Here is a 14,290-nt window from a genome sequence, read left to right on the forward strand (position 1 = left end):
TCGTCCCATAGAAAATTTGAATTTCGCGCCTTTTTTTACTGACAAGATTTGCTTGGCCAGCTATACCTACTTTGGAAAATGTTTATAACAAAAATGAGTACCTACCTACAGTACTACCTATGTACTGGGGCCAAATTCGACACGTACAACTGTCAGATTTCGCATCCACGTCAAATCAACACTCGGAGTAATTAACAACGGAGACGCCATGTCTAAAATTTTCGGTACAAAATAGTCTGTAGTTTTTTGCGGGGGAGGGGCACATCAATTGTATAGGTACGTCATGTCAGATAAACGTCAGTCCATACATATGGTTGACCATTGGCCGCCTATTTTCGACAGAGGGGAATGCCTGTTAATGGCGGCTCCATTGTTAATTACTCCGAGAATCAACAGTTGATTTTATTGCATACTGAGTGTTGATTCCATCAACGGTGGATAATATCATTTGGTACAACCAAAACCATCCAAAACTCAACTCTAAACTAAGGGTGGTTCGGTTTGGCTTGCTTGTCACCCTAACTGTGGATTGTTAATGTCAAATTTTGACATTGTACGTATTCGAGAACTTATTATTTTTCCCACATCAACGGGAGATCAACACGATACGTCAAACATCGCTTGTCGAATAGGGGTCCTTAACTAAAACAATTGAAGTTGCGTTTTCTAATTTTCCTTATTTAATTGAGACATTAGGCAGTTTGAACTGCAGTAGCGTTTACAAATAAAATAATATGAAAAAAAAAAGCATTAACAGACTCGAACAAACAACGATGATGATATTGATGTCAGCAAAAAGTATTTATTGTCTATTCGAGTAGGTAGATACGTTTCATACAGGAAAATGGCCTCTGATATATAATACATTTTAATTTGTTACAAATAACTCATTATTTGTAACAAATTAAAATGTATTAAAGTATCCTATAACTTGGATAAAATTTTCTAATATAAATGATAGTTTAAAGTTGAAAGCTGGATAACCGTTTAATTTATCTATCGGTCGCAGCCCCGTCGTTAGCGGGACAAATGTCCGTCCGTGCCATTATTATTACAGCTCTTATCAATCTATGCGTTCCATCGCAGTTTTTCGGAAACGTTCGTAGTTATTTGTCATGCTACTTCAGTCAACCTCAGTACTTTTTGTACCGAGACTGACGAGACGAGAAGACACGTACGTTCGTATGTTTCCATGAAAATATGATGAAAAATAATTATGCACTACATCTACATCCTTTTCCATGTAAATAGGTTTTTTCTATTAGGTATATGAAAGTACTGAGCCATTCATTATACGTGCTCTGACATGCACTTTGCCGATATTTCTCGTTACCACGCCTATGCACGAAAATGCTCCTTTTATCCTTTGAAATCAATGGGCAAAGATTAATTTCTTAATGAAAAGTTGCAAATTTTGAGTTATTTTTTTCCTATCGTCACTTGTATCAAGTAATGGATTTTTAAGTAAGTAATGAATTACTGAACATTTTATTTTATTTCAGGATACCTATTCTGTTTTCTCGGGAATAAACCACTGATTTGATCCCTTGTTAAACAAAATTATTATTAAACAGTATTAGTAATTATTGTAAACGTAAACATGTTAGAAAATTAAACTTAAAAACCCCGCAATGCGAAAGTGCTTAGACAAACTAAGCACCTTTGTCAACAATGGCAAAAGTTGAACATATGTAGAAAACCGCGAAAAGTGCGGAATGTGGAGTACAAAAGCAATACCGCAATTAAAAACTTGGACCTATCGACCACTAATTTTTAGATGGAAACTTTAATTTGCCGCTTTTTAGCTACCGGCGGAAATGTCTTGACAGACTATAGTCAATTTTTTCATTAGAAGTAGGTAAAATGATAGATATAGTTTGTCAAGCCGTTTCGTTATTAGAAAAAACCGGCAAATTTAAAAAAGGTAGGCGTGAAGGGTATAATATTCTTCCCATTAGAAAATTTGAATTTCGCGCCTTTTTCTACTGACAAAGTTGTTTGTTTATAGGTACCTGTATTGTGGTAAACCAATTTGTCAATAATAAAGGCGGGAATTTCAAAATGTCTAATTGAGATAAGCCCTTCGCACCTACCTACACTTTTCAAATTTTCCGCCTTTTCTTCTGACAAAGTTGACTCGGCCGACTAAAATTAATATCGATATATTATGATACTCACACTTCCAAAATCCTAAGTCCAGCTCAGTATAGCAAAAAAAAAACACTTTGGAAAAATAAAGCTCACACACATGTAGAAGTCGGGAGCACTACCGGCGCGTCTACGGCCCGCAAGCGCAATGCATGTGCGTACCATTGCTGCCTTCACTACAGATTAATGGCACCTGTTTGAGAGCAAACAACTCTTTTTGGCACCTATTTGGCGAGCATACATTAAGATCAAAGAAAAGGCATACCACCACGCCTACGTAGATTTTGGCATCGCTATTATGCGCGTCCTGGAATACAACAATTCGAGTTTTTTATTAAGTACCTAAGTAAATTGACAATCGTTAAGTTAAATACGTATAGAAATAAACAGATACTTACATAATGGACCCTACCGAAACTTATCAACTGATATGTCGTTATCAATGTACAAGATGCAGAACATTCTCAAAAATTCAGTAACATTCTCGAGAATTTCCGGAAACTTACAAGAGAATTTAAATTAAATTTCCAATTATAGAACATTCCCTATGAGAATTATCAAAAAATGTACTACATATTATTATTTTAATAAATAAGACAGTCAGTTAAAATAATTCATAACGGCGGCGGTGTCCAGCGACTTCCTGAATATTTTTTATGGTTCGTAAAATTTAAGTTCTGAGAACATTCCGTATGGAAAATTTTGCAACTTTGGAAACTTCTCCTTGGTGCATTGCTAGAACTTGTCGAGTGGAGAAAATGGCCTCCCCTGCCGTAGCAGTGAGACACCAAAGTAGGGTAAATAAAAAAATGTGTTGTACGTACAGTCGACGTCATAAGTATGTTTACATTTTTCGCCTTATTACAAGGGAGTAAGGTGGAAAAGTGTAAACATATATTTGACGTCGACTGTACATACTATGGTACCTACTAAAGAATGTGATGAGATAATTAACTGCCTTTTGAATTGTTCATTCTTATAACTCACGACTCAAGTACATATATTGACGTAAACCTAGGTACATATTATTATTTAGGGTTCTCAAAGTTTGGCAACGCATAAGTGGCTCCTCTGATGTTGCTTATGTCCATGGGCGACGATGACTGCTTCCCATCAGGCGGCTAGTCTGCTGGTTTAATTCCTATAAAATTTTTGATACGAGTGAGATGCAATGAGAAATATCAAATCGAGATCGGATTCAAAACTTGAACGTCGCTCTTTGTTATTAGACATAAACTAATAACAGGCCGATTCGAACGCGTGCACTGATATCAAAAGATGTCATTTAGGTATCGTGGGTGTCGCTGGCGCCAATACATGTAAGTATGAACAAATACGAACGGCACGATAACTAAATGACGTCATTTAGATATCATTCTGATGTCAGGCCGCGTAGCCAAGACGCCAATCGCTTACGCTCCGTAGCGATCGAAACGCAACTGTCACTGTCGCGCTAATATGGAAGAGTGATAGAGAGACATAATGCTTTTCGTTGTCGAAGCGATAGCGATTGTAACCTTGGCTAGGCCGGCAGAGTAGGTACGTTCGAATTGGCCTGTAAGCTTATTTCGTAGCGCTACGTCGTAGCTTTATATTTTCACGCCGGTACCGAAACTTGTACGCAGTAGGCGAGGCGAGGCGCCAATGGCATTCAGATAACCAAAAAAAAAGCGGCCAAGTGCGAGTCGGACTCGCCCATGAAGGGTTCCGTAACAGCAAGTAACATAATAAAATTGCGGTTTACGATTTATGACGTATTAAAAAAAAACTACTTACTAGATCCCGTTCAAACCAATTTTCGGTGGAAGTTTGCATGGTAATGTACATCATATATTTCTTTTAGTTTTATCATTCTCTTATTTTAGAAGTTACAGGGGGGGACACATTTTACCACATTAGAAATGTCTCTCGCGCAAACTACTCAGTTTAGAAAAAAATGACATTGGAAACCTCAATATCATTTTTAAAGAGCTATCCATAGATACCCCACACGTATGGGTGTGATGAAAAAAAAATTTTTGAGTTTCAGTTCTAAGTATGGGGAACCCCCAAAAATATTGTTTTTTTTCTATTTTTGTGTGAAAATCTTAATGCGGTTGACAGAATACACCTACTTACCAAGTTTCAACAGTATAGTTCTTATAGTTTCGGAAAAAAGTGGCTGTGACATACGGACGGACAGACAGACAGAAAGACATGACGAAATCTATAAGGGTTCCGTTTTTTGCCATTTGGCTACGGAACCCTAAAAACTTAGTGATTTGATATTGATATGATAGCTCTCTATGCATCGCAGTCACAATAAATAAGGGCGAAAAAAATGCACTGAACATTGCTCTAGGTTGGTTATTAGTTTTAAGTTTTTGTTATGACCAAACATCGTAAATTGTATAGCATTATTGGTGCAGCGGAGTGGCGTGTTAACGGAATTGGTATAGATAATTCCAACTAAAATGGTAAATTAAGGTTAATATTAACGTAATTAACGCTAATTAATCATTAAAGTTGAAATTATTTATACCAATCCGTTAACCGATTCGTTGCGTGTTCCATTTTCGAAAACTTTTGGCTGTGGCGCGGAACAATAATTTCATGACACGGCACCCGTGCCATGCGCCATAGAATATGATGACCCGGCAGGCGTGTCATCAGCAACGAATCCGTTAACTCCACTCCGCTGCACCGAAAATGCTATGAAATTTACGATGTTTGGTTGTGACTCACCAATCTCACCATTCTTCAGGACTCGTACGTGTCTGGAAAAACAGTCATGTCACTAAAAACCGGGCAAGTGCGAGTCGGACTCGCGCACGAAGGATTCCGTACCATAATGCAAAAAAAAAAACAAAAAAAGCAAAAAAAAAAACGGTCACCCATCCAAATACTGACCACTCCCGACGTTGCTTAACTTTGGTCAAAAATCACGTTTGCTGTATGGGAGCCCCATTTAAATCTTTATTTTATTCTGTTTTTAGTGTTTGTTGTTATAGCGGCAACAGAAATACATCATCTGTGAAAATTTCAACTGTCTAGCTATCACGGTTCGTGAGATACAGCCTGGTGACAGACGGACGGACGGACGGACGGACGGACAGCGAAGTCTTAGTAATAGGGTCCCGTTTTACCCTTTGGGTACGGAACCCTAAAAAGTGTCGTGCTTCAGATATATTACGTTTCGAGGTCTAGATCTGAATCCTACAAAATTTAAGGAATTCCCCGATTGCAAAAATAATATTTTCCTAATGGGATCACAAATGACTGCCTTATTCGAACTTCAAGATATTCACAAGAGACGACGCGTACTAGATCCATTCTAGATACGTTATAGTTTAGATATCAACTATAGTTCTCTTTTGCAGCGCAATTCGGGCAACCAATGTCACTTTTGATGCTAACTGTACCTACCTTTCGACCTATATATTATATGTATATAGATGGTCAAGCAAATCTTGTCAGTAGAAAAAGGGGCGAAATTCAAATTTTCTATGGGCTGATACCCTTTCGCGCCTACATTTTTTAAATTTGCCGCCTTTTTCTACTGACAAGATCTGCTTGACCCAGTATATGCCTTATCCTGTGTCAGGTACAAGACACTGTCCTGTAGCAGCACAGAACTTTTCTCATGCGACCTGTTGGTCTATTTATGGAGCTCTTAACGTAGGTAGCTATAACATTGAGTGTGTCCCCAAAGATAATATCTATTTAAGTAGGTATAGTACCTACCTACTTAAGTCCAACGGTGAATTAGTTTATTGCAAGTTAAATAGTCGTATACACTTGACGCTGTTATATAGTAGGTAGCGACATTAAAAACCTCGTTAGTTGCTGACGGTTAGCATTTTATCGTGAGAACTCTCGTAATAAGTTGGGTATATCAACCAGTTCAAATAAATATATAATATAATTAGTCGGCTAAGTCGCAAATCTCGTTAAGGATGACTCACGCTAGACCGGGCCATGGCCGGGCCGGAGCTTCCTATGGAAAACACCACGTGATCACCGATCAGCCATCATAGAAAAATTTGAAAATGACATGTTGGGCGCCTCGGCCCGGGCCCGGCCCGGTCTAACGTGAGTCATAGTTTACTCCTGCGAAGGAGTTGTCCTGAGGAGGAGGTTTGCAACTTTAGGTATAGGATTGTCTTGTGGTATGTTATCGAACTAGAAGGTCTAAAAGTGGCTTGATGGGGTCTTGCTATACCTACTGATCAAATCATTTGCAAGAGAATAAGCGTGACCTTAGCGTAGGTATATAGTGTAAGTAGACCGTTGAGTTTAGTGTATCACTAATGAAATAATCCCAGTCTCTGTTGGGAACTCGGTACTCGAAGTTGTTGACTCGTACATCTACCTAGGACAAGTAGTCCAATTAGGTAGGTCCAACTTCGAGAAAGAGGTCAACCGCCGAATCCAACTCGGTTGGGCAGCGTTCGGGAAACTACGTAATGTCTTTTCGTCCGACATACCTCAGTGCCTCAAGACGAAAGTATTTAATCAATGTGTGTTACCAGTGATGACTTACGGCTCCGAAACGTGGTCTTTCACTATCGGCCTCATCTCAAAACTCAAAGTCGCTCAACGAGCTATGGAGAGGGCTATGCTCGGAGTTTCTCTACGTGATCGAATCAGAAATGAGGAGATCCGTAGACGAACTAAAGTCACCGACATAGCCCACCGGATTAGCAAGCTGAAGTGGCAATGGGCAGGCCACATTGCACGCAGAGAAGATGGCCGATGGGGTCGAAAAGTGCTCGAGTGGAGACCACGGACTAGCAAGCGCAGCGTAGGACGTCCACCCACAAGATGGACAGACGATCTTGTTAAGGTCGCCGGAAGACGCTGGATGCGGGTCGCTTCCAACCGGCACGTATGGAGGTCCAAGGGGGAGGCCTATGTTCAGCAGTGGACGTCTTATGGCTGAGATGATGATGATGATGAATGAAATAAAAAAGGCTTTTAGCCTTTTAGGCGTCAAGAGATGAGCGAGCCCTAAAAAAGAGCTAACAGGGCTCGAGTCTTGGATCACTAGTTGAGTTCAATCAATCTTTGGGTAATATGGCTCCATCGATACTGTCGATGGTTTCGCCAACGTCAAAGTGGATCCCACGTGGGATCGAATTAATATTATTTGTAATAAATAAACTTTAGCCAGTGTACGGTATAAAACTATCAAATTATGGCCTCTAGGGCTCTAGCCAGCCACGGTTAGAGGTAGAAATACCAAATGCTCGTAGAGCACGACGTTGTTCGGTATTAGGGTTATGAGCTCTTGTAAGGTGATAGCTGGACTTTACAAGGACCCTCGAGGGCTACCCGGCGTTGACGCCAGAATGGTGGTTAAACGCGTTTCATGATTAATTTTTCATTATCTGCACACTTCCACATTAATTTACTGCATAATACGCTATCAATATTACACTTTAAACAACATTAATGAGCAAAAACAAAGAAATGAATCACGAGGCGATGTTACCAATATGGCGGTCGACGAATAACCCACTAGTTGAGTTGGACGGGGGTCAAGGGTCAACAACGTACAAACTTCACCAACTTGAATTTCTCCATCAAATGAATCGCGTCGAAAATATAATTCTGTGGCCAAGTGGTTTATTTGGTTTCTCCGCGTATGGTACGCAATTTTTAACTCACGGTACAACGCCATCTAGTCTGTCTTTCACAAAAATCCTAAAATTCAAAATGCACTAGTTGAATGTAAAATTCAATTCAACAGTGTAACTAATATTTTTGGATTTCCTACTAGCAGGTGAAAAACTTTTATTAATATTTTGTAGTTTGTATCCTGAATTTGGGCTTTGACTATAGTTCGTTTTTTTTAGCATTAGAAAGAACTTCGTAGAACTAAGCTTGTGGTTCCATATCCGGCACTTTTAGCGGTAATAATTTGAAATAAATTATATGAATTGACCATGCTACATTAGATAATTCAATAATTATTAATAATTAAAGAGCCTGATAAAAACTGTACGCTTACTTCTGTGGAGTTCTTTCTAATGCTAAAAAAAACGAACTATATACTTCGTTTTTTTTAGCATTAGAAAGAACTTGCAAGAAGGTAAGCGATCTTGACATGTCTTTTAATTGAAAAACGCTTTTTAAAATTCAGAAACTATTACTTATGAAAGCAGAAGAATATAAATGATCGTATTAGATTCATAATTGTTACATATTTGCCGCAACTTATTTTTAAAATGTGTTTTTCAATTAAAAGACACTTCAAGATTGTTTACCTAATTTCTAATGCTAAAAAAAACGAACTATAGTAGTAGATATATTATAGTACCTACCTACTCAACGCCATTCAATGAAGAAGCTATTTTCATATCACAATCCTGTTTTTTTAAATGAGTCACCTGTGTGTGTAAATTTGGTCAAGTTATAGTTATTATAATTTAACATGAAGAAATAAAATATATACATTTACATCCAAAGTATTTTATTTGACTTCATGTTGGCTCATCAAACATATTACAATAAACATCACAATCTTCATCTTGCACATAAGATGTGAAGTAGTTACCATCTGTACTATTGTAGTCATACTTCACACAAATACAATAATATGTGCTCTTCCCACAACTCCGGCACTTGCCCCTGTGCTTCAGTATCACTTCTTCATCAAACTCACATGTCACAAATTCATCCAGACTACAACTATAACTTAAATTGTCTGGAATATTCAAGTTTTCATACAAGAAATCATCAACAGCTTCAAAAGTATTGAGCAAATTGAATACTGGTTTTTGTGTTTTAGTTAATATTTTCTCAAGCATAAAAACTGAATGATGATGATAGCATTGGAATGTTATCTTATCTCTGTTTTGATTTTTCAAGTCTATCCACATACGGACACAGTCCAGTGGGGTGCGGGTGGCTCCACTGAATAATGCTGGGTTGGATAATATTCCACTGGCCGCCATTACTCCATTGCAATGGACCACTTCAAACAATTCATCTGCTTCTTCTAAAGTCTTAATTCCTCCATTAGCTATAACAGGCACATCAACAGAAGCACAGACCTCCCTTAAAGCAGGCTTGTCTATACTATCTCCAGATTTCTGTGTCGGAGTCCTTCCGTGAACAGTCAGGAAATCAACTCCACATTTCTCAAGTTGCTGACACATGTCTATAGTCTTCTTCAAATCTTTCAATATTCTTATCTTCACTGACATACTGAAATTTTCAGGTAATCTATTTTTGACTTCTCGCACTATGCTGTGAACTATGTCAGGCTTGGAGAGTAAAGCGCAGCCGTAGCCGTCCTTCATGGCCCAACGCTGAGGGCACCCACAGTTTAAATCAACGCCATCTGTGTATGGATATAGTAATGTGGCAGCATCCACAAAGTCATTTGCGTTGTTGGCAGCGAACTGAGCGACTACTGGGGTGTCGCTGAAAGTGGTGACAAACTCACTGGAGCGTGCCTTTTCGTTTTGGCAGAAGGAATCGGCTAATATCATTGGCGTGAAGCATAGGTCCACTCCATAACTGGAAATAAAGTAATTAAGTACCTATATGAAACAGTCTGCGTAATACATTAAAAATATTATTAGTAGCAGGTGATTTTGGCTTACTTTTTGACTAAAGTTCTAAACTGAACTTTGCTGTATCGTACCATAGGCGCGCAGACTTTAACGTACGTATTCGACTGTATAGTTTCACTGAACAAATTACTTATATCAGTTTTAGGTTTCATCTTGCTATTATTCATTCAAGTCACATTGAATTATAGTCAGATTAATCTAAATATTTTATTTTATTTTCACGACGATACACAGTGACTCAAATCAACACACTCACATGTTTGTCTGCACGACGTGCACGTCAACGTCACTAGTCATACAGTGCATTCAAATATCATACAAGTTACAGTAATTAAACTGAGTTGATGGAGTCACTAAGTTCTGATAATATAAAATATGATTGATTGAATGCAATTTAATTCAATCTATCAGCATAAAATATGTCGTTCATTTAGGTTAGTTTGTTGAACACTGATTTATGAATATCGTCATACGTCTTGAGGACAAACTGTAGTATCTGAACGTAATTTTAACCTTCACTTCATTGATTATCCCAAAGAGTAAAGTAAGTATAATACGTGGTTTTACACTATAAAAAATATAATTACGTTAGTATTATGGAAAAGGAAGAACGACTTCAGCGAATAAAAGTTATGTAAACAATGATACTCATCATTGAGGTTACCAAAGAGAAATTCCTTCTGAATCTGATAGGACTCCGAGCATATGCTCATTTTATTTTTTTATTACAGCTGGTGCATTTTTGGCGACGGTCGCGGGCATTTCGGCATTTGTAGGATTTGGAACCACTTTAGCAGCAGCGAAAAAAGCCGACCCCAAATACTTCAATAAAGGTAATTGAATCATATTTATGTCGCAATCTACATTTTGCTTCAATATTTATTTAAAATGTCTATGAAAATTATATTTTTTAATTTATAAATTGCAGGTGTACATGCCAGTGCAGAATTAGCAGATGCAGGGGCCATCCTTGCTCTCCGAGCCCTAGGCTGGGGTACACTCTATGCAGTAGCCGGCACCTCTTGTTTATGTTATGGAATTTGGAAACTTTCTGGTGCTAAAGATGTAAGTTAATTTATGCATATACATTATACCTCCTATACCTCATACTGAATAAATCTTGTCATGTAGGTATGTTTAAAACTCTACTTCCAATTTTTATCATATTACTCTAAACAAGGTTTTGTTTAATGCTTCAGTTTATTACTTGTGTAAGTTTAAACCTGTAAGGGCCACTTGCACCATTCCACTAACCCGGGGTTAACCGGTTAAATCTGGAGTTACCATGGTTACCAGTACAATTTGACACTGGATTAACGGTTTAACCGGTTAACCTCGGATTAGTGGGACAGTGCAAGTGGCGCTAAGTGTGTTGTATAATTTGTCTAATGCATACTATTGTGCCATTCGCTCACGAGTCAGACAAAATGTATAGAAATATGTAACACACACAATATGACACACAAACTCATTTGGATATGATCTTAATTAACCTCAATTTCATTCTTACAGCTCAAGGATTTCAGAATAAAGATGGGAAGCATGCTGCCAATAATACCAAGGAACAACCCTCCACAATCCAGAACAGAGTTCAGCGGGCTTAATGACCTGATGACATATTTAGCAGAGGACTATGGGAAGAAAAAATAAGCCTTTACATGTACATATATTTTATTAATAAAAAATATTTAGCTGGTTATATCTTGTTTTATAATGAACTCCTTCTTGTAAGCAGGGCCTTTGTTGCAGCTCGCTTTGCATGTGTACACCACCAGGACTCCCCAGTCCACACTGTTGATGTCTAAACCAACATTGATGAAATTTAGAAGCTGCGGCATGATCTGAGAGAAAGAGTAAGGACATTTTGTTACTGAACTTAATCTTCAGTGACAATGTAATTATTAATTTATTTAACACAGATACACATGTGCAAGTTACGAAAATTTACCAAAAAGCTGGAAATTTGCTCGGAAATTTCAGGAAGATATTATAGGAACAAAAAAAATAGTTTTATTGTGGAAATGGAGCATTTTAGTTTTTATACAAAAATGTGAGATGTTTCTGAAATTTGTCCATGTGGAAATTTTGCCATTTTAGAAACATTCCAAATGGCACATCAGAAGAGAAGATGGCTTCTGAGGCTATCACTAATAGCTTACCTGGAATTCAAATTGTCTCTCTCCATTGCAATATTCACAGTTTTCAACTTGTGTGATACAATTCTCTGCATTGCCTGTAATCCACAGTGGAGTGCCGCCCCTATCATATCTCAGCACCTGCTCGGGATGCCTTGCCACTCTCTTGTTAAACTTGTTAAAGACTTTGTCATCGGGTACTGCCCTCCCGGCGTATTGTTCCAATTCACTTTCACTTACATTGGACAATGTTCCAGCTTTCTTTTCTTTTATCATTTCATTAAGTTTTGCCATTTCTCTGTTTTCATCAACATCTGTTGGAGTTTCCTCGTCTTCCTCATCCACTATAAGTTCCCATTCTTTGTACAGATTATTTTTCCCCGCCTCTGTCACTGTGAAGTAATTATCGGGAACTTCCTCTGTCTGCAATAATAAATGTAAAACATGCAATAAAGTATTTCAACTACTTCTTGTAAATTCATTTCTGTGCCATAATAGACATTATATGATTTTTCTTTGAATAAATATTATGTCCATGATCCTATAAGAATTCAGTACAATTACGCTCCAATTTCTGTACTTAAAGCAATAAATATTTACCTGCAAAGTGGGGCAAAGTTGCTTATGACCATTCTGCCAGTCAATTACTTGGTGTTTGCGACTGCAATAGTACGTTTTTTTGCATTTTGAGCAATGTGAAGGTGCTCTGACTCCACACAACTCACACAGTTTGGGCCATTTGTCCATGGGAAATACCTATAAAATACACACATCACCAATATTAATAAAAATAATGTATAAATCTGTTCATAATCATTTCTATGTGATAAAGTAAATCAAAAGCATTAGACAACGTAACAATTATTATAATTTCATACTCAGTATAGTAGTACAAAAAAATGAGCTACACAAATGTACCATGTTCAAGTAATCACAGTTTTTTGGCCATGGGCAGCAAAGTGCTCACAGGGCAGGCACTCTAGGGTTAACTACTATAAATATATTTGGTGTTTCTATAAAACTTACTTCATTCTCATCCACTTTGTACGGCTCATAAGAATAGAATTTGTTTCTTCGTGGTAGTTGGCATCGAAACGCTACTAAGTTTTCTGAAGAATTTATCTGACAGCAAGATCCATTTTTACAGATAAATACAAAAATTGTGCGATGAAAACCGTCATCGGATTCTTCATATGGAGCATAGACCTATAAACATATTTATAATTAGAAAAATCGATAAGTACTATGGATATGGGTTGAAAAAAATATTATGCACTTGGTTAGTTGCAATGCTTTTTTTTTTATATGTTATATACTGATACTTACTTGACATATCATAACGAGGGGATCGCCACATTTCTTGCAGGTTAAATCTTTAGGGTGAGGAATATTTTCAAGATCTAGCCATGCAGGTTTCCCTCCGATTTTACTCGGGAAAAATCTGGGATGTAGAAGCCAGCTACTCTTTTTCTCCAATGTCCCTATATCCACTTTGTTTGCCGACATTATAAATGCAGAATGATTCGGTATTTCGAAGTAATCTTAAAGTAAAGTAATTCAAAACTTAACTTCCTCTTTCTTTACATTGCATGGCGACAAGTGTGGAGTTTTATCAACAAAACGTCAAAAATTGTTTTTTTTTTTTATTTGGCGCCTAATTCCTCGGCGGATTATATTGTAACTTGAACAAACTAAAGTACGTACACACTGGCATGCACCAAGCAAAAAATGATAACGATAAAGACATTGCTATCTGTGAGAATATATAGATGGTCAAGCAAATCTTGTCAGTAGAAAAAGGCGCGAAATTCAAATTTTCTATGGGACGATATCCTTTCGCGCCTACATTTTTCAAATTTGCCGCCTTTTTCTACTGACAAGATCTGCTTGACGCAGTATAATAGAATTATTAGAAACGTTTGTCTCCGTCGCACTTTGTTGCACCAATAAAAGTCTGCAGCGGATTTGATAGCCCACCCACGCAGCGTAAGTGTTATTTATACGTCATAATTTCATAGAAGTTTAACGTTTAAAATGACACTTGCACTGCGTGGGCTATAAATCACTGCAGACTTTTTACGGTCTGACTCTACCCAAAGACTTGATGCGAGAGATAAAATAGTTGCAGCGACCTGCTCGTGCACGCCTAGCCAAATGCGGTCCGAACATAGATGGTAGGATTCTATAGACGACATAGACGTGCTATATAATACGCGTGCGACCGTGAGGGACAAAACATAGGCAATGACTAAAGCGGTATCTAGACAGGATGATCAAATCGACCGATTTGATCAGAAATGAAATTGGCGTCAATCTCCAATTTAATCATGGTGTCCCCTGTAAATTAAAAAAAATGACCCAAAACAAAAATACTGGCGTCACAAATTGGTATTCCTGCGTCCGCACATCATTTTATCGGTAATATCAGTAATTATCGGCGATTGA

General features: G+C 37.7%; 3 protein-coding genes across 3 annotated transcripts; 1 reads left to right on the plus strand and 2 right to left on the minus strand.

The window, feature by feature from the left end:
* Nucleotides 1–8,597: 8,597 nt before the first annotated feature.
* LOC134666025 (tRNA-dihydrouridine(20a/20b) synthase [NAD(P)+]-like) lies at nt 8,598–9,975 on the minus strand. Its single transcript, XM_063523106.1, has 2 exons — nt 9,741–9,975; nt 8,598–9,654 (listed from the first exon to the last, which is right to left on the minus strand). The coding sequence occupies exons 1-2, from the start codon at nt 9,875–9,877 to the stop codon at nt 8,613–8,615; spliced, it is 1,179 nt and encodes a 392-aa protein (XP_063379176.1). The 5' UTR covers nt 9,878–9,975; the 3' UTR covers nt 8,598–8,612.
* A 272-nt stretch (nt 9,976–10,247) lies between these two features.
* LOC134666027 (transmembrane protein 242) lies at nt 10,248–11,409 on the plus strand. Its single transcript, XM_063523108.1, has 4 exons — nt 10,248–10,338; nt 10,440–10,543; nt 10,639–10,775; nt 11,223–11,409. The coding sequence occupies exons 1-4, from the start codon at nt 10,307–10,309 to the stop codon at nt 11,358–11,360; spliced, it is 411 nt and encodes a 136-aa protein (XP_063379178.1). The 5' UTR covers nt 10,248–10,306; the 3' UTR covers nt 11,361–11,409.
* Nucleotides 11,364–13,450, minus strand: LOC134666026 (programmed cell death protein 2). Its single transcript, XM_063523107.1, has 5 exons — nt 13,172–13,450; nt 12,872–13,051; nt 12,446–12,601; nt 11,870–12,268; nt 11,364–11,551 (listed from the first exon to the last, which is right to left on the minus strand). The coding sequence occupies exons 1-5, from the start codon at nt 13,349–13,351 to the stop codon at nt 11,399–11,401; spliced, it is 1,068 nt and encodes a 355-aa protein (XP_063379177.1). The 5' UTR covers nt 13,352–13,450; the 3' UTR covers nt 11,364–11,398.
* Nucleotides 13,451–14,290: the final 840 nt, after the last annotated feature.

The sequence above is a fragment of the Cydia fagiglandana genome, chromosome 7 (assembly GCF_963556715.1).
Source record: "Cydia fagiglandana chromosome 7, ilCydFagi1.1, whole genome shotgun sequence".
In the NCBI taxonomy this organism is placed as follows: Eukaryota; Metazoa; Arthropoda; class Insecta; order Lepidoptera; family Tortricidae; genus Cydia; species Cydia fagiglandana.

What these genes read in the sequence shown, in the direction of transcription:
- LOC134666027 (XM_063523108.1), top strand. Translation starts at nt 10,307, where the DNA reads ATGGAAAAGGAAGAACGACTTCAGCGAATAAA. An exon ending in GAACGACTTCAGCGAATAAA is followed by an intron (nt 10,339 to 10,439) that starts AGTTATGTAAAC and finishes TTTTTTTATTAC; the next exon opens with AGCTGGTGCATTTTTGGCGA. An exon ending in AACTTTCTGGTGCTAAAGAT is followed by an intron (nt 10,776 to 11,222) that starts GTAAGTTAATTT and finishes TCATTCTTACAG; the next exon opens with CTCAAGGATTTCAGAATAAA.
- LOC134666025 (XM_063523106.1), bottom strand. Translation starts at nt 9,877, where the DNA reads ATGAATAATAGCAAGATGAAACCTAAAACTGATATAAGTAATTTGTTC. An exon ending in TTTAGAACTTTAGTCAAAAA is followed by an intron (nt 9,655 to 9,740) that starts GTAAGCCAAAAT and finishes CTTTATTTCCAG; the next exon opens with TTATGGAGTGGACCTATGCT.
- LOC134666026 (XM_063523107.1), bottom strand. Translation starts at nt 13,351, where the DNA reads ATGTCGGCAAACAAAGTGGATATAGGGACATTGGAGAAAAAGAGTAGC. An exon ending in ACAAAGTGGATGAGAATGAA is followed by an intron (nt 12,602 to 12,871) that starts GTAAGTTTTATA and finishes TGTATTTTATAG; the next exon opens with GTATTTCCCATGGACAAATG. An exon ending in AACTTTGCCCCACTTTGCAG is followed by an intron (nt 12,269 to 12,445) that starts GTAAATATTTAT and finishes TTATTATTGCAG; the next exon opens with ACAGAGGAAGTTCCCGATAA.